The sequence below is a fragment of the Macaca mulatta genome, chromosome 19 (assembly GCF_049350105.2).
Source record: "Macaca mulatta isolate MMU2019108-1 chromosome 19, T2T-MMU8v2.0, whole genome shotgun sequence".
In the NCBI taxonomy this organism is placed as follows: Eukaryota; Metazoa; Chordata; class Mammalia; order Primates; family Cercopithecidae; genus Macaca; species Macaca mulatta.
The window spans coordinates 15808324-15824142 of NC_133424.1; the positions used below are offsets into that span (position 1 = coordinate 15808324).

The 15819-nt window shown below is 55.0% G+C and overlaps 2 protein-coding genes and 1 long non-coding RNA gene across 11 annotated transcripts in view; 1 reads left to right on the forward strand and 2 right to left on the reverse strand.

The window, feature by feature from the left end:
- LOC144336816 (uncharacterized) overlaps positions 1–15819 on the forward strand; it is a 177521-nt gene that overhangs the window by 10213 nt on the left and 151489 nt on the right. The window lies entirely within an intron of this gene.
- On the reverse strand, positions 2913–9374 carry EPHX3 (epoxide hydrolase 3). Of its 4 annotated transcripts, none has more exons than XM_015123167.3 (8): positions 9099–9374; positions 7692–7979; positions 7499–7584; positions 6958–7115; positions 6681–6809; positions 3951–4054; positions 3725–3861; positions 2913–3617 (listed from the first exon to the last, which is right to left on the reverse strand). In XM_015123167.3, the coding sequence occupies exons 2-8, from the start codon at positions 7932–7934 to the stop codon at positions 3392–3394; spliced, it is 1083 nt and encodes a 360-aa protein (XP_014978653.1). In that variant the 5' UTR covers positions 7935–7979; positions 9099–9374; the 3' UTR covers positions 2913–3391. The 4 variants fall into 4 exon arrangements, with proteins under 4 accessions (XP_014978653.1, XP_077834249.1, XP_077834250.1 ...); XM_077978123.1 differs by having other exon boundaries at positions 7692–8068; positions 9099–9196; XM_077978124.1 differs by lacking the exon at positions 9099–9374 and adding an exon at positions 8122–8826.
- BRD4 (bromodomain containing 4) overlaps positions 11537–15819 on the reverse strand; it is a 99903-nt gene continuing 95620 nt past the window's right edge. For 4 of the 6 annotated variants that reach the window (XM_077978091.1, XM_077978095.1, XM_077978094.1 and 1 more), the window contains 5 exons: positions 15599–15761; positions 15342–15472; positions 15009–15214; positions 14686–14929; positions 12831–14405 (listed from right to left, as the gene is read on the reverse strand). In XM_077978091.1, coding sequence (XP_077834217.1) covers positions 14337–14405; positions 14686–14929; positions 15009–15214; positions 15342–15472; positions 15599–15761 — 813 coding nt within the window. In that variant the 3' untranslated portion in view covers positions 12831–14336. Of the gene's footprint in view, positions 14406–14685; positions 14930–15008; positions 15215–15341; positions 15473–15598; positions 15762–15819 lie in introns of all 6 variants that reach the window. The other 2 variants (XM_077978092.1, XM_077978093.1) reach the window with 1 other exon arrangement.

Genomic DNA, 15819 nt, shown 5'->3' on the forward strand with positions numbered 1-15819 from the left:
AAGCCATGTCCCTCCCCTGCTGAAAACTCCTGGCTCCCCTTGAGAATCGAATCCAAGCTCCTCGCAGCCCCTGGCGGTCTGGCTATGTGGCCTCTTCTCTGAAGCCTCCTCGCTCACTCTGCCTTAGCAAGCCCCTGGCCTGCGTGTTGTGACTCCAGTGACCCAAGCTTCTTCCCGCCTGGGACCTTCCTAGTCACTACTTCCCACTTCCCAAAAAAGTGCATCCCAAGACGGGCACGGTGGCTCATGCCTGCAATCCCGGCACTTTGGGAGGCCGAGGTGGGAGGATCACTTGAGCCGAGGAGTTTGAGACCACCCTGTGCAGCATAGTGAGACATCTGTCTCTATAAAACATTTTTGGGGCCGGGCGCGGTGGCTCAAGCCTGTAATCCCAGCACTTTGGGAGGCCGAGACGGGCGGATCACGAGGTCAGGAGATCGAGACCATCCTGGCTAACACGGTGAAACCCCGTCTCTAATAAAAAATACAAAAAAAAAACTAGCCGGGCGAGGTGGCGGGTGCCTGTAGTCCCAGCTACTCGGGAGGCTGAGGCAGGAGAATGGCGTGAACCCGGGAGGCGGAGCTTGCAGTGAGCCGACATCTGGCCATTGCACTCCAGCCTGGGTGACACAGCAAGACTCTGTCTCAAAAAAAAAAAAAAAAAAAAAAAAAACCTTTTTGGGAAGCCGAGGCAGGTGGATTGCTTGAGGTCAGGCATTCGAGATCAGCCTGGCCAACATGGCGAAACCCCGTCTCTACTAAAATTACAAAAATTAGCCAGGTGTGGTGGCATGCGCCTGTACTCGTAGCTACTGGGGAGGCTGAGGCAGGAGAATCGCTTGAACCCAGGTGGTGGAGGTTGCAGGGAGCTGAGATCGTGCCGCTACACTGCAGTCTGGGCAACAGAGCAAGCCTCCATTCTCAAAAAAAAAAAATAAAAATAAATAAATAAATAATAAAAATTAGCCTGGCACGGTGGCATGCCCCTATAGTCCCAGCTACTCCAGAAGCTGAAGCAGGAGGATTGATTGAGCCCAGGAGGTGTAGGCTGCTGTGAGCTAAGATCACACCACTACATTCCAGCCCGGGCAACACAGTGAGACCCTGTCTCAAAACAACAATAAATAAGTGCATCCCCCAGCTAGGGTCCCACCTGCTGGTCTTCAGTGTAGCCTTCCCTGAGTCCTGTCAGCTCTCTCCTCCTTAAACTCTTTCCGGCTTACACTCTATCACTAGGACCTATAACACCGCCTGGTATCTATGTTGAGTAAAAGGATGTTGTGCTGGGCGCAGTGGCTCACGCCTGTAGTCCCAGCACTTTGGGAGGCCGAGGTAGGCGGATCATGAGGTCAGGAATTCGAGAGCAGCCTGGACAACATGGTGAAACCCCATCTCCGCTAAAAATACAAAAATTAGCTGGGTGTGGTGGCAGGCGCCTGTAATCCCAGCTGCTCAGGAGGTAGAAACAGGAGAATTGCTTGAGCCTGGGAGGCGGTTGCAGTGAGCCGAGATCGCACCATTGCACTCCAGCCTGGGCAACAGAGCAAGACTCCATCTCACACACATCACACATCACACACAAACACACACACACACACACACACACACACACAGGATGTTGTGCTGGGGATAAGGGAGGCGGATGACCAGCAGGCAGGCCCATCTCAGAGACAGGAGAATGTATTTCTCAGGGACCCTCAGTCCTCATGGTACAGGTGATGATGGTAACGTCCCCCAAAAGCCAGGCACAAGCCAGGGAGGTACAAACTGATGCTATGGTCAGCCTGGGGCTGAGTGGCACACCCTCCACATGTAACCCCCACCCCAGAGGGCTCCAGAGTCAGCAGAAACTGTGGCTAATTTGGAGCAGAAGTTTCCAGGAGCTGGAGAGGCAGGCCTCAGATCCCAGATGGCCGTTCTGGGAGCTGGTCCCTTCCTGCCCTGAATCCAGAATCTCACTTGTCCTAACAGAGACAAGAGCTGTTTTCCCAGGGATCTGAGGCAGGCCAGCCCAGGCCAGGGCAAGAGAACTTGACCTGACCAAGCCTGGGGTCATGACGGGCGTGTGAGGGAAAGGGCTTGCGGGAGCTCTCCTGGGACTGGCTGGAGAGGAATCTGCACACCCATCTGCCTGCTCATGAGGGTCTGCCCTTGGGGAGGTTGCCAGGGGCCAGGCAGGGAGGCCCCCTGCTCTTTTTTTTTTTTTTTTTTTTGAGACGGAGTCTCCCTCTGTTGCCAGGCTGAAGTGCAGTGGCGTGATCTCGGCTCACTGCAAGCTCTGCCTTCTGGATTCACGCCGTTCTCCTGCCTCAGCCTCCTGAGTAGCTGGGACTACAGGTACCTGCCACCACGCCTGGCTAATTTTTTGTATTTTTAGTAGAGACAGCGTTTCACCATGTTAGCCAGGATGGTCTCGATCTCCTGACTTCGTGGTCCGCCCACCTCGGCCTCCCAAAGTGCTGGGATTACAGGTTTGAGCCACTGCGGCTGGCCCTGACCCCTGCTCCTAAGCTAGGATTACCCTCATCAGCGCTGCCACATAGAACTTTCTTCACTGATGTGGCAATTGAGCATGTGAAATACAGCTGGTGTGGACAGGCACAGTGGCTCACGCCTGTAATCCCAGCACTGTGGGAGGCCAAGGTGGGCAGATCACTTGAGATCAGCAGTTCCAGACCAGCCTGGCCAACATGGTGAAACCCCATCTCTACTGAAAATACAAAAATTAGTCAGGCCTGGTGACGCACCTGTAGTCCCAGCTACTCGAGAGGCTGAGGCACAAGAATCGCTGGAACCTGGGAGGTGGAGGCTGCAGTGAGCTGAGACTGCATCCATTGCACTCCATCCAGCCTGGGCAACAGAGCAAGACTCCGTCTCAAGGGAAAAAAAAAAAAAAAGAAATACAGCTGGTGTGACTGAGCACTGCATTTTCATTGTATTTCATTTCCATTAACATACATTTAACTTGAACTAGCCAAATGCGGTCAGCAGTATCGTATTGAGAGTAGCACTGAGCTGAAGACCCAGGCAGGAGGTGGAAGGCGGGGACAGGAAGGTCAGGGTTTAAGGTTTGTGCAGCTATGGCAGAGAACCAACTTTGGCAAAGAGCAGAGTGAGGCCCCTTGGCATCTGGCTCCACTGGAGGAGAGGTATACCCAGTTCCCAGGGTCAAAGTTCTTGTTACACATGTATGCATCCATGCCTGTGAGTACAGGGGTTAGTGTGTCCCAAGGCACCCATAGGTGCACCTGTGTGAGATCCAGGAGTCCCATACGTATGAGCGATTCAAGAGTCCACCCATGTATGGACATTGGATGGACTCCCAGGCACAGGCAGATATGTGTGTTCCTTCCTGAGTATCCATGCCTCCTGGGCAGGCCAGCAAGGGCCACTAGTCCAGCAGGTCTTGCAAGAAGGCCCACATGTACTGGTGCATCTCCTGGGGGTTGCTCTGTGGGATCCAATGCCCCATGCCTGGCAGGATGTGGGCCTCCAAGCGGCCTGGCACAAAGCGGCTGCTGATGGCTTCCACCAGCCCCTGCTCCAAGTAAGTGTCCTTCTCCCCCCACAGCAGCAATGTGGGTGTGGCCAGCTCCTGGGGTTCCAAGGGGAAGTTCCTGTGGCCAGGACAGACAGGCAGACAGACAGGCAGAAGGATGGCTGCCTCCCACCCCCGCCCAGCCCCTGCAAATCTCCTGCGTTCATGCTTGGCATCTGGTCTTACCTGAAGAGGTTTCGGTAGTAGTTAAGGGGCCCAGTGAGGCCACCAGGCTGAGAGAAGTTATAAAGGAAGGCCTCGAGCTCGTTGGGGGTCAAGCGTGGGATGCCTGTCTTGTGGTGGGTGAGGGCGGTCTTCAGAATCTAGGTACACAGCAGGACTCTGGCTTCGGTGCCCAGTCTGCCCAGCCCTGACCTGCTTCCCTCCTCCCTTCAACCAGTACCCTCTGTACCTGGAAGTCAGACATAGACAGCAGCTTCTCGGGCAGCCAGGGCAGCTGGAACAGGAACATGTAGTGGGAACGGAAGAACTGGCTGATGTGGTGCAGGGAATAGTCTGGGATGGAAAGGTTAGGGGAGAGATGTAAGGCCTGCCCCTGGGATGGCCCCACACACCTGCACCCCTACACACACCCAGGTCAGGCACACAAGCCTCAGGAATGCCACTGCTGCCTGCCTGGGTCTGTGAAGGTACCAGACACCCCTCCTGGCGTGGGCACCAGCTACATTCCCTCCTGCCATGTTTCACTATCCACAGGATGGGGGCATCTCCTGGGAACCCCCATATCCACTGGTGTGCTTCCCCTGCCCAGGCCAGGGTGCATTTCTTCTGCTTCAGCTAACACTTATTGAGCAACTACTGCATGCCAGGCCTTGTTCTAGATACAGCAGTGAATGAGACAGACAAAACTCCCTGTTCATCCTAAGCAACTTAAGGAGACCCCTGTATCTACAAAAAAAAAAAAAAAATATATATATATATATATATGTGTGTGTGTGTGTGTGTGTGTGTGTGTGTATATGTATGTATATATATATAGGCCGGGCGCGGTGGCTCACGCCTGTAATCCCAGCACTTTGGGAGGTCAAGGCGGGTAGATCTCTTGAGGTCAGGAGTTAGACACTAACCTGGGCAACACAATGAAACCCCATCGCCACTAAAAATTAGCTGGGCATGGTGGCGCGTGTCTGTAGTCCCCGCTATTCTGGAGGCTAAGGAAGGAGAGTCACTTGAACCCAGGAGGTAGAAGTTGCTAGGCGTGGTGGCTCACTCCTGTAATCCCAGCACTTTGGGAGGCCGAGGCCAGCAGATCGCTTGAGCCCAGGAGTTCAAGACCAGCCTGGCGGCCGGGCGCGGTGGCTCAAGCCTGTAATCCCAGCACTTTGGGAGGGCGAGATGGGCGGATCACGAGGTCAGGAGATCGAGACCATCCTGGCTAACACGGTGAAACCCCGTCTCTACTAAGAAATACAAAAAATAGCCGGGCGAGGTGGCAGCGCCTGTAGTCCCAGCTACTCGGGAGGCTGAGGCCGGAGAATGGCGTGAACCCGGGAGGCGGAGCTTGCAGTGAGCTGAGATCCGGCCACTGCACTCCAGCCTGGGCTACAGAGCGAGACTCCGTCTCAAAAAAAAAAAAAAAAAAAAAAAAAAAGACCAGCCTGGCCAACATGGTGAAATCCTGTCTCTACTAAAAACACAAAATAATTAGCCGGGTATGGTGGCACACGTCTGTAGTTTCAGCTACTGAGGAGGCTGAGGCAAGAGAATCACTTGAACCTGAGAGGCGGAGGTTGCCGTGAGTGGAGGTTGCCGTGAGCTGACATTGCATCACTGCACTGCACAAAGCGAGACTCCATCTCAAGAAAAAAAAAGTGGCTGGGCATGGTGGCTCACGCCTGTAATTCCGGCACTTTGGGAAGATCATGAGGTCAGATTGAGACCATCTTGGCCAACATGGTGAAACCCCGTCTCTACTAAAATACAAAAAATTAGCCTGGCGTGGTGGACTGTAATTCCAGCTACTTGGGAGGCTGAGGCAGGGGAATCACTTGAACCTGGGAGGCGGAGGTTGCAGTGAGCTGAGATCACACCACTGCACTCCAGCCTGGCGACAGAGCAAGATTCCGTCTCAAAAAAAAAAAAAAAAAAAAAAAACCAACAAGAGAGAGAAAGAGAGAGAGCACAGTTATGACCACAATGCTGAGTATTAACATCAGGTGATATGATAGACATTGTTAACCTCCCCAGCCTCAGTTTCCTCCAGCTGGAACATGGGGATAACACAACCTTCATAAGCCCAGGAGCCTTAAGTAGGTTACTGTGTGCACGTTCCTTGTTACTGTAAACGCTATAAAAAAATGTGGATTAGTCCTAAGTGTATTGTGATTGATTTTTATTTTATTTTATTTTATTTTTGAGACAGAGTCTTACTCTGTCGTCCAGGCTGGAGTGCAGTGGTGCGATCTTGGCTCACTGCAACCTCCAATTCTCAGGTTCAAGCGATGCTCTTGCCTCAGCCTCCCGAGTAGCTGAGACTACAGGTATGTGCCACCATGGCCGGCTGACTTTTTTGTATTTTTGGTAGAGACGGGGTTTTACCATGTTGGCCAGGCTGGTCTTGAACTTCTGGACTCAAGTGATCCACCGGCCTTGGCCTCCCAAAGTGCAGGGATTACAGGCAAGAGCCACCACGCCTGACCATATTTTATTTTATATATTTATTTTTTGAGACAGAGTTTTGCTTTTGTTGCCTAGGCTGGAGTGCAATGGCATGGTTTTGGCTCACTGCAACCTCCACCTCCCGGGTTCAGGAGATTCTCCTGCATCAGCCTCCCGAGTAGCTGGGACTACAGGCATGCACCACCAATGACAATTTTTTTTTTTTTTTTTGTAGAGACAGTTGGGGTCTTGCTATGTTGACCAGACTGGTCTTGAACTCCTGGCCTCAAGTGATCCTCCCACCTCAGCGGCCCAGAGGGCTCGGATTACAGGTGTGAGCCACTGGGTCTGGCGTGTCATTAATTTCCGAATGAGGAGTTCCACAACGGAAGGGACCTGGGTTGATTGCTGCACCCTCGGCCCCTGATGTGTTGACGGGTATACAGAGAATTGCAAACACATACACATGTACCTGCCCCCTTGCACACAAGTACATCCCAGTGTCCCGGACTCCCACACACACCTTGGTACACCGACATGGGGGCACCACTGACCACAACCATCCGCTCGACCAGGGATGGGTAGTAGATGGAGAAATGCCAGGCAAGGAGGGCACCCCAGTCATGGGCCACAAGGACGCACTTGGAGTAACCTGTGGGAATCCGAGGAGCTGGCATAAGTGAGGTGCCAGGTAGGACTGAAGCAGGGGTGGGGGAAGTAGGTTCCAGCAAGGAGAAAGTGGGGGTATGTGTGTGTGCAGGATGAGGGAGGCCACGCCTAGGATGGGGGTATGTCTGCACCCAGGCCTAGGATGACATCCTTGATATCCACCAGCAACAGGTCGATCGTGTAGCAGTCCACATCCCGGGGTGCATCTGAGGGGCCGTAACCTCGCAAATCCACAGCCACAACATGGAAGCGGCTCTGGAACTCCCGGAGCTGGTAACGCCAGGAGAACCTGCCAGGCGGGTGGGGGAGAGAGGCTGAGTCAGGGCCCTCAGGTTGCACCTGCACCCTACGCCCATCAGCGACCATTGGCAACCCCTCCTTCCTGCTCTAAACTTCCCCTAAAAGGAGGATGGGGAATCCCAGGCAGAGGCAGAGGCAGAGGCTGAGGCTGAAACCAACTACACCCTGAATCCAGGGAGCCTCAATCAACCTCAGTACCCCTTTGTCCTGTCCCTTCAGAGCCTAGGGATCTGGGTATGCTGGCCAGTACCCCTGTCCCCTAGATGTTCAGCTTGTTCCGATCTACGCAGCCCTCCCCACTGCCTCTTGGGAACCCAAGCTCCACCTGCCCCCGAGTCCCGTGCGCCTCAGGCCCCTGGGCCCCAGACGTACCAGTTCTCAGGGAAGCCGTGCAGAAACAGCATGAGGGGTCCTTTGCCTTGTCCAGCCGAGACATAGTGCAGACGCAGGCCCGAGCTCTAGGGGGAGGGCACAGCCTGAAGCCTGGGGAACCCTCCCTCCCTAGGCTTGAACCGTCTCGACCCCACACGACCCCGCAGCCCCGATAGCGCCCCCGTGCGATCACCTGGAGGTTCAGGAAACCATGCTCGCCCAGCGAGGGGTCGCTCAGGCAGGCGGGGCACGCGCTCCGACGGCGTCCACAGCAGCCGCGCCGGGGCCGGCACAGCACGTGCGTGAACGCTATGCAGCCGTAGACCGCCGCGGCCACCAGCGCCACCGAGAACACCAGGCTCCACATGAAGGCGCGCAGCAGCTTCAGCGACAGGCGCGACGGCGCCAGCAGCGCGGTTACCACCAGCTCGGGCATGTCGCTGCGCTCCGGGACCACGGCGGCGCTGCCGGCCGGGGTCACCTGCAGCAGTGGCGAGGCGGTGTCAGGGCTCAGGGGCCCACCGCCTTTGGCCTGGGGCCCCTCCGTGCCGTCGGGGTTTGTGGGACGCGCTGAGGGAAGAGGCAGGCAGCTCCGACCGAAACCGCCGGAGCGCACGACTCACCTGAGTGCCAGGTAAACACCTGGGCGCGACAGGGACAGGAAATAAGGGTAGGGTGCAGAGGCTGGGGAGGAACGGGTTGGAAAGGGGGGAAAGAAATGGGCGGGGCCTAGCAGGGCGTGTGCTGGGCTTAGGACTGGGGCGGGGCCCAGGAGGACTCAGCAGCAGGTGGGCGAGGGTCTAAAGAAGGCAATTCCGACCCGGGCGCGGTGGCTCATGCCTGTAAGCCCAGCACTTTGGTAGGCCGAGGCGGGCGGATCACCTGTGGTCAAGAGCTCGAGACCAGCCTGGTCAATGTGGTGAAACCCCGTCTCTACTAAAAATACAAAAATTAGGTGGGCGTGGTGGTGGGCGCCTGTAATCCCAGTTACTTGGGAGGCTGAGGCAGGAGAATCGCTTGTACCCGGGACGTGGAGGTTGCAGTGAGCTCAGATCGCGCCACTGCACTCCAGCCTGGGTGACAACAGGGAAACTCCGTCACAAGGAAAAAAAAAAAAAAAAAAAAGGCAATTCCGAGCCCAAACCTTAAGGAGGGGATCCTGGATCCTCAGTTAAGTGGGCGGACCTGGAGTGAGGGGCGGGGCATATGCAGAGTAGGTGCGGCCTACAAGCCAGAAAGGAGAGTTGGAGTGGTAGGTGTGGCTTATGAAGGTGGGCGGGGAGAGGGTGGATCCTAGAGAAGGTGAGGCCTAACACTGGGCGGAGAAGGCGGGAGCCTGGGCCAAAGAGCTGAGGGTCGGCCTGGGTAGGGGGGGCCAATGAGACGGAGGGCGGGGCCGGGACCTAATATGGCGGGTCGGGCGGGCCTGGAAGCCGAAGAGGGACAGGCAATGCCAGATGTAGGACTAGGAGGGAGGCACGGGCGGTATTAACGGCTCGAGGAGGCTTCGGGAGACCCGGCCGACGCCCGCCTGGTGCTCCCCACCCTGGGGCGCGCGACCCTCCCCTCGGTCTGGCTCCAAAGACCTAGCAGCACTGACTTCACCCAGCTGTGGTTCCAACGGCGGGTCCAGCGGCCTCGGCCCGTCGCCGTCCTCCTGCTGGTCCAACAGGCCCACACGCCCGCCCCTGTACGTCTGTGATTGGACGGCGGCGGCCACTGATGCCCAAGCGACAGGTCCTGGCCCGGCAGCCAATCGGCAGGTGTTGAGTCCCAGGCTCCGAGAGCTGGCCAAGGAGGCGGGGATACCCTGATTCCTAGAGGGCAGGCCTGGTTCCCCCGAGGAGGACCCGACCTATTGAATCACTGGGGTTCTGGGGTTCTGGCCGAAAAAGGAAGTGGGACAGGGCCGGGTGTGATGGGGCCTAGAGTCACAGAGCCTTGCGGCCCTGCTGTCCCTGCAAGAAGCCAGCTTCTGGCCGGGCGCGGTGGCTCACGCCTGTAATCCTAGCACTTTGGGAAGCCGAGGCGGGCGGATCACAAGGTCAGGAGATCGAGACCATCCTGGCTAACATGGTGAAACCCCGTCTCTACTAAACAAACAAACAAATACAAAAAAATTAGCCGGGCGTGGTGGCTGGCGCCTGTAGCTACTTGGGAGGCTGAGGCAGGAGAATGGCGTGAACCCAGGAGGCAGAGGTTGCAGTGAGCCGAGATTGCGCCACTGCACTCCAGCCTGGGCGACAGAGCGAGACTCGGACTCAAAAAAAAAAACAAAACAAAAACAAAACCAAAAAAACCCAGCCAGCTTCTTCCTCCTATTTTGCAACCTTCTCCCGATATCCTTGAACATTTTAGGGACACCCATCACTTAACCCGTATAGCAACCCTATTAGGTCGAAGTAGCATAATCACATCCTGTAGATCATGAACCTGAAATTCGAGGATGAAGTCATTTACCTGAAGACATACATCCTGTTAAACAGCCATCCACAAAGATGTAGGGAAAAAGACAGCGATCTGTGGCTACACCTACCCTTCCTCCCGGAAGCAGCCACTGGAACGTTTTTAGCGTTTTCTTTTTTTCAGATGGGGTTTCGATCATAGCTCACTGCAGCCTCGAACTCCTGGGCTCAAACACTACAACCTGTCGTTGGAACTACAGGCCTGTGCCACCACACTCAGCTAATTTTTCAAAAACTTTTCATAGAGAGGACTTGCTATATTGTCCAGGCTGGTCTCAAACTCCTGGCCTCAAGCAATCCTCAAGCCTCCACCTCCCAAAGTGGGATTACAGATATAAGCCACCATGTCCCGCCTCTATTTCTTGACTTAATCAATGTATGACATTAGCCACAGACTTGCTCACATCACTACCCCTGGACATGCTGTTTTTTGTTTCCCTATTAGTTTCCTTTAAAAACACTCCACTTGTCTGCCGGGCGCGGTGGCTCAAGCCTGTAATCCCAGCACTTTGGGAGGCCGAGACGGGCGGATCACGAGGTCAGGAGATCGAGACCATCCTGGCTAACATGGTGAAACCCCGTCTCTACTAAAAAATACAAAAAAACTAGCAGGGCGAGGTGGCGGGCGCCTGTAGTCCCAGCTACTCGGGAGGCTGAGGCAGGAGAATGGCGTAAACCCGGGAGGCGGAGCTTGCGGTGAGCTGAGATCCGGCCACTGCACTCCAGCCTGGGCGACAGAGCCAGACTCCGTCTCAAAAAAAGAAAGAAAAAAAAAAAACTCCACTTGTCACCTCTTGCCCCTTTCCACCTCCCACTTTTATCCATATACCTTTGAACTGTCAAGGCTGCTAAACATTACTGTCCTGGGACCATAATTAAGTCCATGAAGTTGCTACTTAAAGGTGAATAGTGGTTTATGTTCTGCCTCAGTAAACAACGCATCTCGGGGCTGAATAGACCTCTATGACTACATTGCCCATAGTGTACAAACTTTTGTTCTCCCTGGATTACTTAACCACTACCTTTCTTTTGTTGTGTGATTAGCCTACATCAAAGCTTTTTTTTTTTTTGAGTTGGGAGTCTCACCAAATCACCCAAGCTGGAATGCAGTGGTGTCATGATCTCGGCTCACTGCAACCTCTGCCTCCAGGTGCAAGCGATTCTCCTGCCTCAGCCTCCAGAGTAGCTGGGACTACAGGCGTGTGCCACCACGCCCAGCTAATTTTTTGTGTTTTTCAATAGAGACGGGGTGTCACCACCTTGGCCAGGCTAGTCTCTAACTGCTGACCTCAAGCAATCCTCCCACCTCGGCCCCCCAAAAGTGCTGGGATTACAGGCATGAGTCACCGTGCCTGGCAGCTTTTTCTTTTACACCTTCCATTAAATCAATTCTCTCACAATTTAATGTTCCCAGGATCTCTCCCTCCTGACTCCGCTAATCTGGCCGCATGGGTGGTGCATGTCTTGGGAACCTCCCTTCTTCCTCTGCTACACATCACTGAACCCCAGCCCTCACCTTCCCCGCTTCTGTCTACCCTCAAACAAAAAGACAGCAGTCGTCAAAGGAGAGTAACTTTATATTCAGTACAAATGTTTATTTTTGCAATGAGAACTGCACAAAAAAAAAAAAAACCTTTTGTATATAAGTGAAAAGTCTATGAATTCCCTTCTACAAATGTCTAAAGTGTTTAATACAGCTCTCAGATTCACTGACATAATTATTGGCCAAGCGATCCGTGCATACAGTACAGTGGGGGCTTGTACACACCTCTTACTCTGGTATAGGACTAAGATTTCTAGTACTGTGGGAAGGGTTGGGAAATGGCTGGAGAAATTAAATAGATCCCAGTTCTAATTACAACCCAGTTAGAGAGACACCCATCAGGGAGGTGTGGAGAAGCCCATGGCAGAGTTAAATCTTCAGCAGGAAGGTGCAGAGAAAACTATCCAGCTCAGCAGTTGGACCCAGCCTGGGGAAGTGTCTGAACAAAACAAGGAACAAAAATGAGGGGGTGGGATGAGATGGAAGAAACCCCAAAGAACCTAAATACGTCACACTTGAAGCGGCACAGTGGTATATGAGGAAGTGCCTGAGTGGGCAGGGACATCGAGGAAGTGGGGGGCCTCTGGCTGGATGCCTGAACCACACCCTCACAGGGAGATTTGGCAGATCCAAAGACAATAAAGGACCTTTCAGGTCAAAAAGAGGGGATGTAGGTTAATAAACAGTGCTAGAAATGTTTCAGTTTGTCTCTGCATACATATAAATTATATACTTGTATCTTACATCTTAGGGGTTCTTCTTGGCCGTCAGCCGTGCCTTGTGGCTGGGGCATCTGCGTACACAGGTGGGCACACAGGCAGGGTGGCCACCTGTGGGCTTTCTGGGACAGCAATGTGCACGCGTGTGTGTATATGCATGGGGGGGTTAGGATTCTATTTCAGGGGATGTAGACTTATCTAAGAATATCTGGTTAACCCTGAGCTTAAATGAAAGGAGTAGTTAGGTTGAGGCAGGCAAGGTGGGAGAAGTGGCCCAAGACCTTTGGTGAAAGGGGGGACAGGATGGAGTAGGGTGGAGGGGAAGAATACTGTCTGGAGTTTGGCCAGGGTTCTGCTGGAGTACACCCTCCACCTCGGCCAGGGTCCACAAGGATGGGTACCGGGCTCTGCGTCACAGCTTCAGCTTGGGGTGGTTGGTATGAGCCTGCATGGCTCCTGCCCAGGGCAGACAGGGACAGGTCACAGGAGAGGGGCTAGGTAATCCCTGGCGGTAGATCCTGTACAGAGATGGTCTGGGGTCCAGGGGGTCCCCTGGGCCTAGCCTAGGCAATAGTTCACAAAGAAATGTCAGGGAGACGCCAGCATTAAAAAAGAGAGATGTGTTTATTCCATGATCAGTACAGACCAAATGCATATTCACCGTATGAAAGTCAAACCAGTCAGTGACTCCAGAGTTTGGCCAACACTGAGGCACCAGCGTCGTGGTGTAGAGTGGGTTCTCATGGCACGCGTAACCTCACCAAGGGCTCCAATTATAAAATTTAAAAAAAAAAAAAGCATGGGCAGGAGCGGCCAGCTGGTCAGGGCTGGGCGCCAGGTGGGGGAGTCTCAGTCTGTGGCACCCCCAGGGTCTGGTGCCCACCTCATCCCTTGGCCCTTCCTTTCTCAGTTAAAAAAAAAAAAAAAAAAAAAACCAACAACAACAAAAAAACCCAACTCAACACATCTGACATTAAAAAACAAAAAAGCCAACAAATGGGTGGGGGGGGAGGGGAAGGAAAAGAAATCGCAGCTTTCTGGTTTTATAATTAAAAATAGACTAATAAAGTTTGAAACTGAGTAAAATATAGGCGGATTTTTTTGTGTGTTTTGTCTTTTTTGTGGATTTTTTTGAGCTTTTTCTTTTTTTACACCAGTTTGGTGGAGTCACCAACAAACTTCAAACAAAGATATGCCAACTATGTTCACTATACAGTACAGCCACGGTCACACACTACCCACAGCGCGGTGGTAGCCGCTGCTCAATGAGGAGACGATCACACCATTTCGGAGATAAGCAGTGCCATTGTGTCTGGAGGAGAAGAGAGAATTAAAAATAAAATAGAATTCAACAAAAAATATATATAGAAAAAAAAAAAAAAAACACAGGTGGGAAGGAACTGACTTTGGTTGGCGGCCTCACTCCCCGGCCGAGGGCTACCCACACAGGACAGTTGCCTCGCTCCGGATGCCATGGACACACACACCTCCACGGCACTATTCCCTTTTGCACAAGCAAACACTTACAGAGAGCGGCTCTCAATTAAAGGCTTGTGGGGGAGGGTCGGGGGGGTCTGTTCAAGGCAAAGTCAGTGCCAGCGAGGGGGTGGGCTGGCCTCGCCCGCTTCCAGCCCACGCGGGCCTGCCCTGGCCTCCTGGGAGCGGGCGGCGATTGCTAGGGTGTGGGGAAGGACTCCTGGCGGGCAGGACGTCACGAACGTCACGTTCTTGGGGACAGAAAACCAGTCACGGTGGCGGCAGCAACGATGTCCTGTGTATACTGTGTAGACATTTGGCGGAGAGAAGGGCCTCTGCCCCGCACGTGGGGATGCAGGGCTTGGGTCCAGCCGGCACTTGCTCGTAACAAGGCGTGCGCTGAGCGGACGTCCTGTGCGGGGTGGTGGGTGGCGGGACGTCTGTCCGACCGGCCGTAAGGCAGATAGGCTCTGCAATCCTCAGCTGCCCGTCAGGCCTGCCCCGGGCATAGCATGCAGGAGGGCCAGGCCCTGAGGCATCCCCTGGCCGCTGCTCCCACCTCCACCGCCGCCCCTAACACTATGGAAAGTCAATGTTTTGCCAGAAAATCAAAGTCAAAAGCCACCTAGGTGCGCTCAGAAAAGATTTTCTTCAAATATTGACAATAGATCACTCTGGAAATTCATGTCAATGGTAGCTGCCATCTGGAGGAGAAAGGAAGGAGGGAGTCAGGAGGGTGACCTAGCCACCCTGCAGCTCCAAGTCCTCACACCCACTGCCCTCCCCAGGGCTGACCCCTCACAGCGCCCATCCCGTTCACACATAGCACTCAGGCCCCTACATCTGAGCCCAGAGGACCGCACGCTGACCAGCAGGGCCTGGGCTCCCCTGCTGCCCCTCCCTGTCCAGTCTCCAGTACCCCTTTCCCAGCTCCCCCAGGAGCTAACCCTTAGGCCAGGGTCCCCACCAGGCCTCCAGACTCACGGCTTCCCGGCGTCTTCGCTCCTGCTCCCGCTTCCGGGCCAACTCCCTCTGCTGGTCCAGCATGGACTGGGGCTGGGAGCTCTGGGCCTGGGGGGTGGCAGCGGCAGCCACTGCAGCCGCTTGTTGTTGCTGCTGCTGCTGCTGCTCCTGGCGCTGCTGCTGCTGCTGCTGCTGCTCCTGGCGCCGGCGAGCCTCTTCATGGGCCCGCCGGGCCTGCTCCAGCGCATCCTCATCCTCTCGGCTCCTGGGCAGAGGGTCCCAGTCAGCCTGGGGACTGGTGTGGCCCCAGGAGTCCCCATGCCCCGCCCAGAGCCCTCGCCCACCTCATGCGCTCCTGCCGCAGCCGCTCCTTCTCCTTCTCAGCGTGCTCGGCCTGGGCCTTCAGGGCCTTCTCACGCTCCTCCTTCTCCCGAGCAGCACGGCGAAACTGCTCAAAGCTGTCGCTGGATGACTTGGCTGTGGAGGAGGGGGTTGTTGGATGCTTCTGCACTAGGCTGGCCCAGGAGCCCATGTTCTTGATTTTCAGGTCCTGCAGAACAGAGAGGTTGGGGTGGGTGAGGGGTCTGCTGTGCCTAAAGGGCATAGCAGGGGGCATGCCCAGCATGGCACCTTCCATGGCCAAGGGGCAAACGACACCCATGGACCTCCATCCCAACCTTTTTGGGTGCAACCGGAGTCTTCGGCTCCTGCTTCTGTTTGTCCTTGTCAGGGGCCCCCGGTGGTGGTGCGTTCTGCTCGGGGGGCCGGATCACAGGCCTCCCGACATCCACAGGCTTCATCTCCGGCCCTGGAACATAAACAGCCCATGGGCCCAGGCCCACGGCGGCGCATGGTCCACCAGCCCCACAGCAAGCTCACGTCCAACACAGGCCTGGGGACCTGAGCCCTGGCTGTGGGCAGACAGGGCACTCACGCTGGGGCAGATGGACGGGGGCCTTGATGCTCTCCGGGTGCTTGGGGGGTTCCGGCCGCAGCGAGGGGCTGAAGGGCTCACTGCGGATGATGGGTGAGTGGATCTTCTCCTCCTTCACCACCACCAGGGGCTGGGGCTGGACCACGGAGGCTGCACGCAGCTCCTGAGATGGCACAGGCACAGCAGCTGGTGAGGTGAGCAGGTACCCCCGGCCCCGGTCC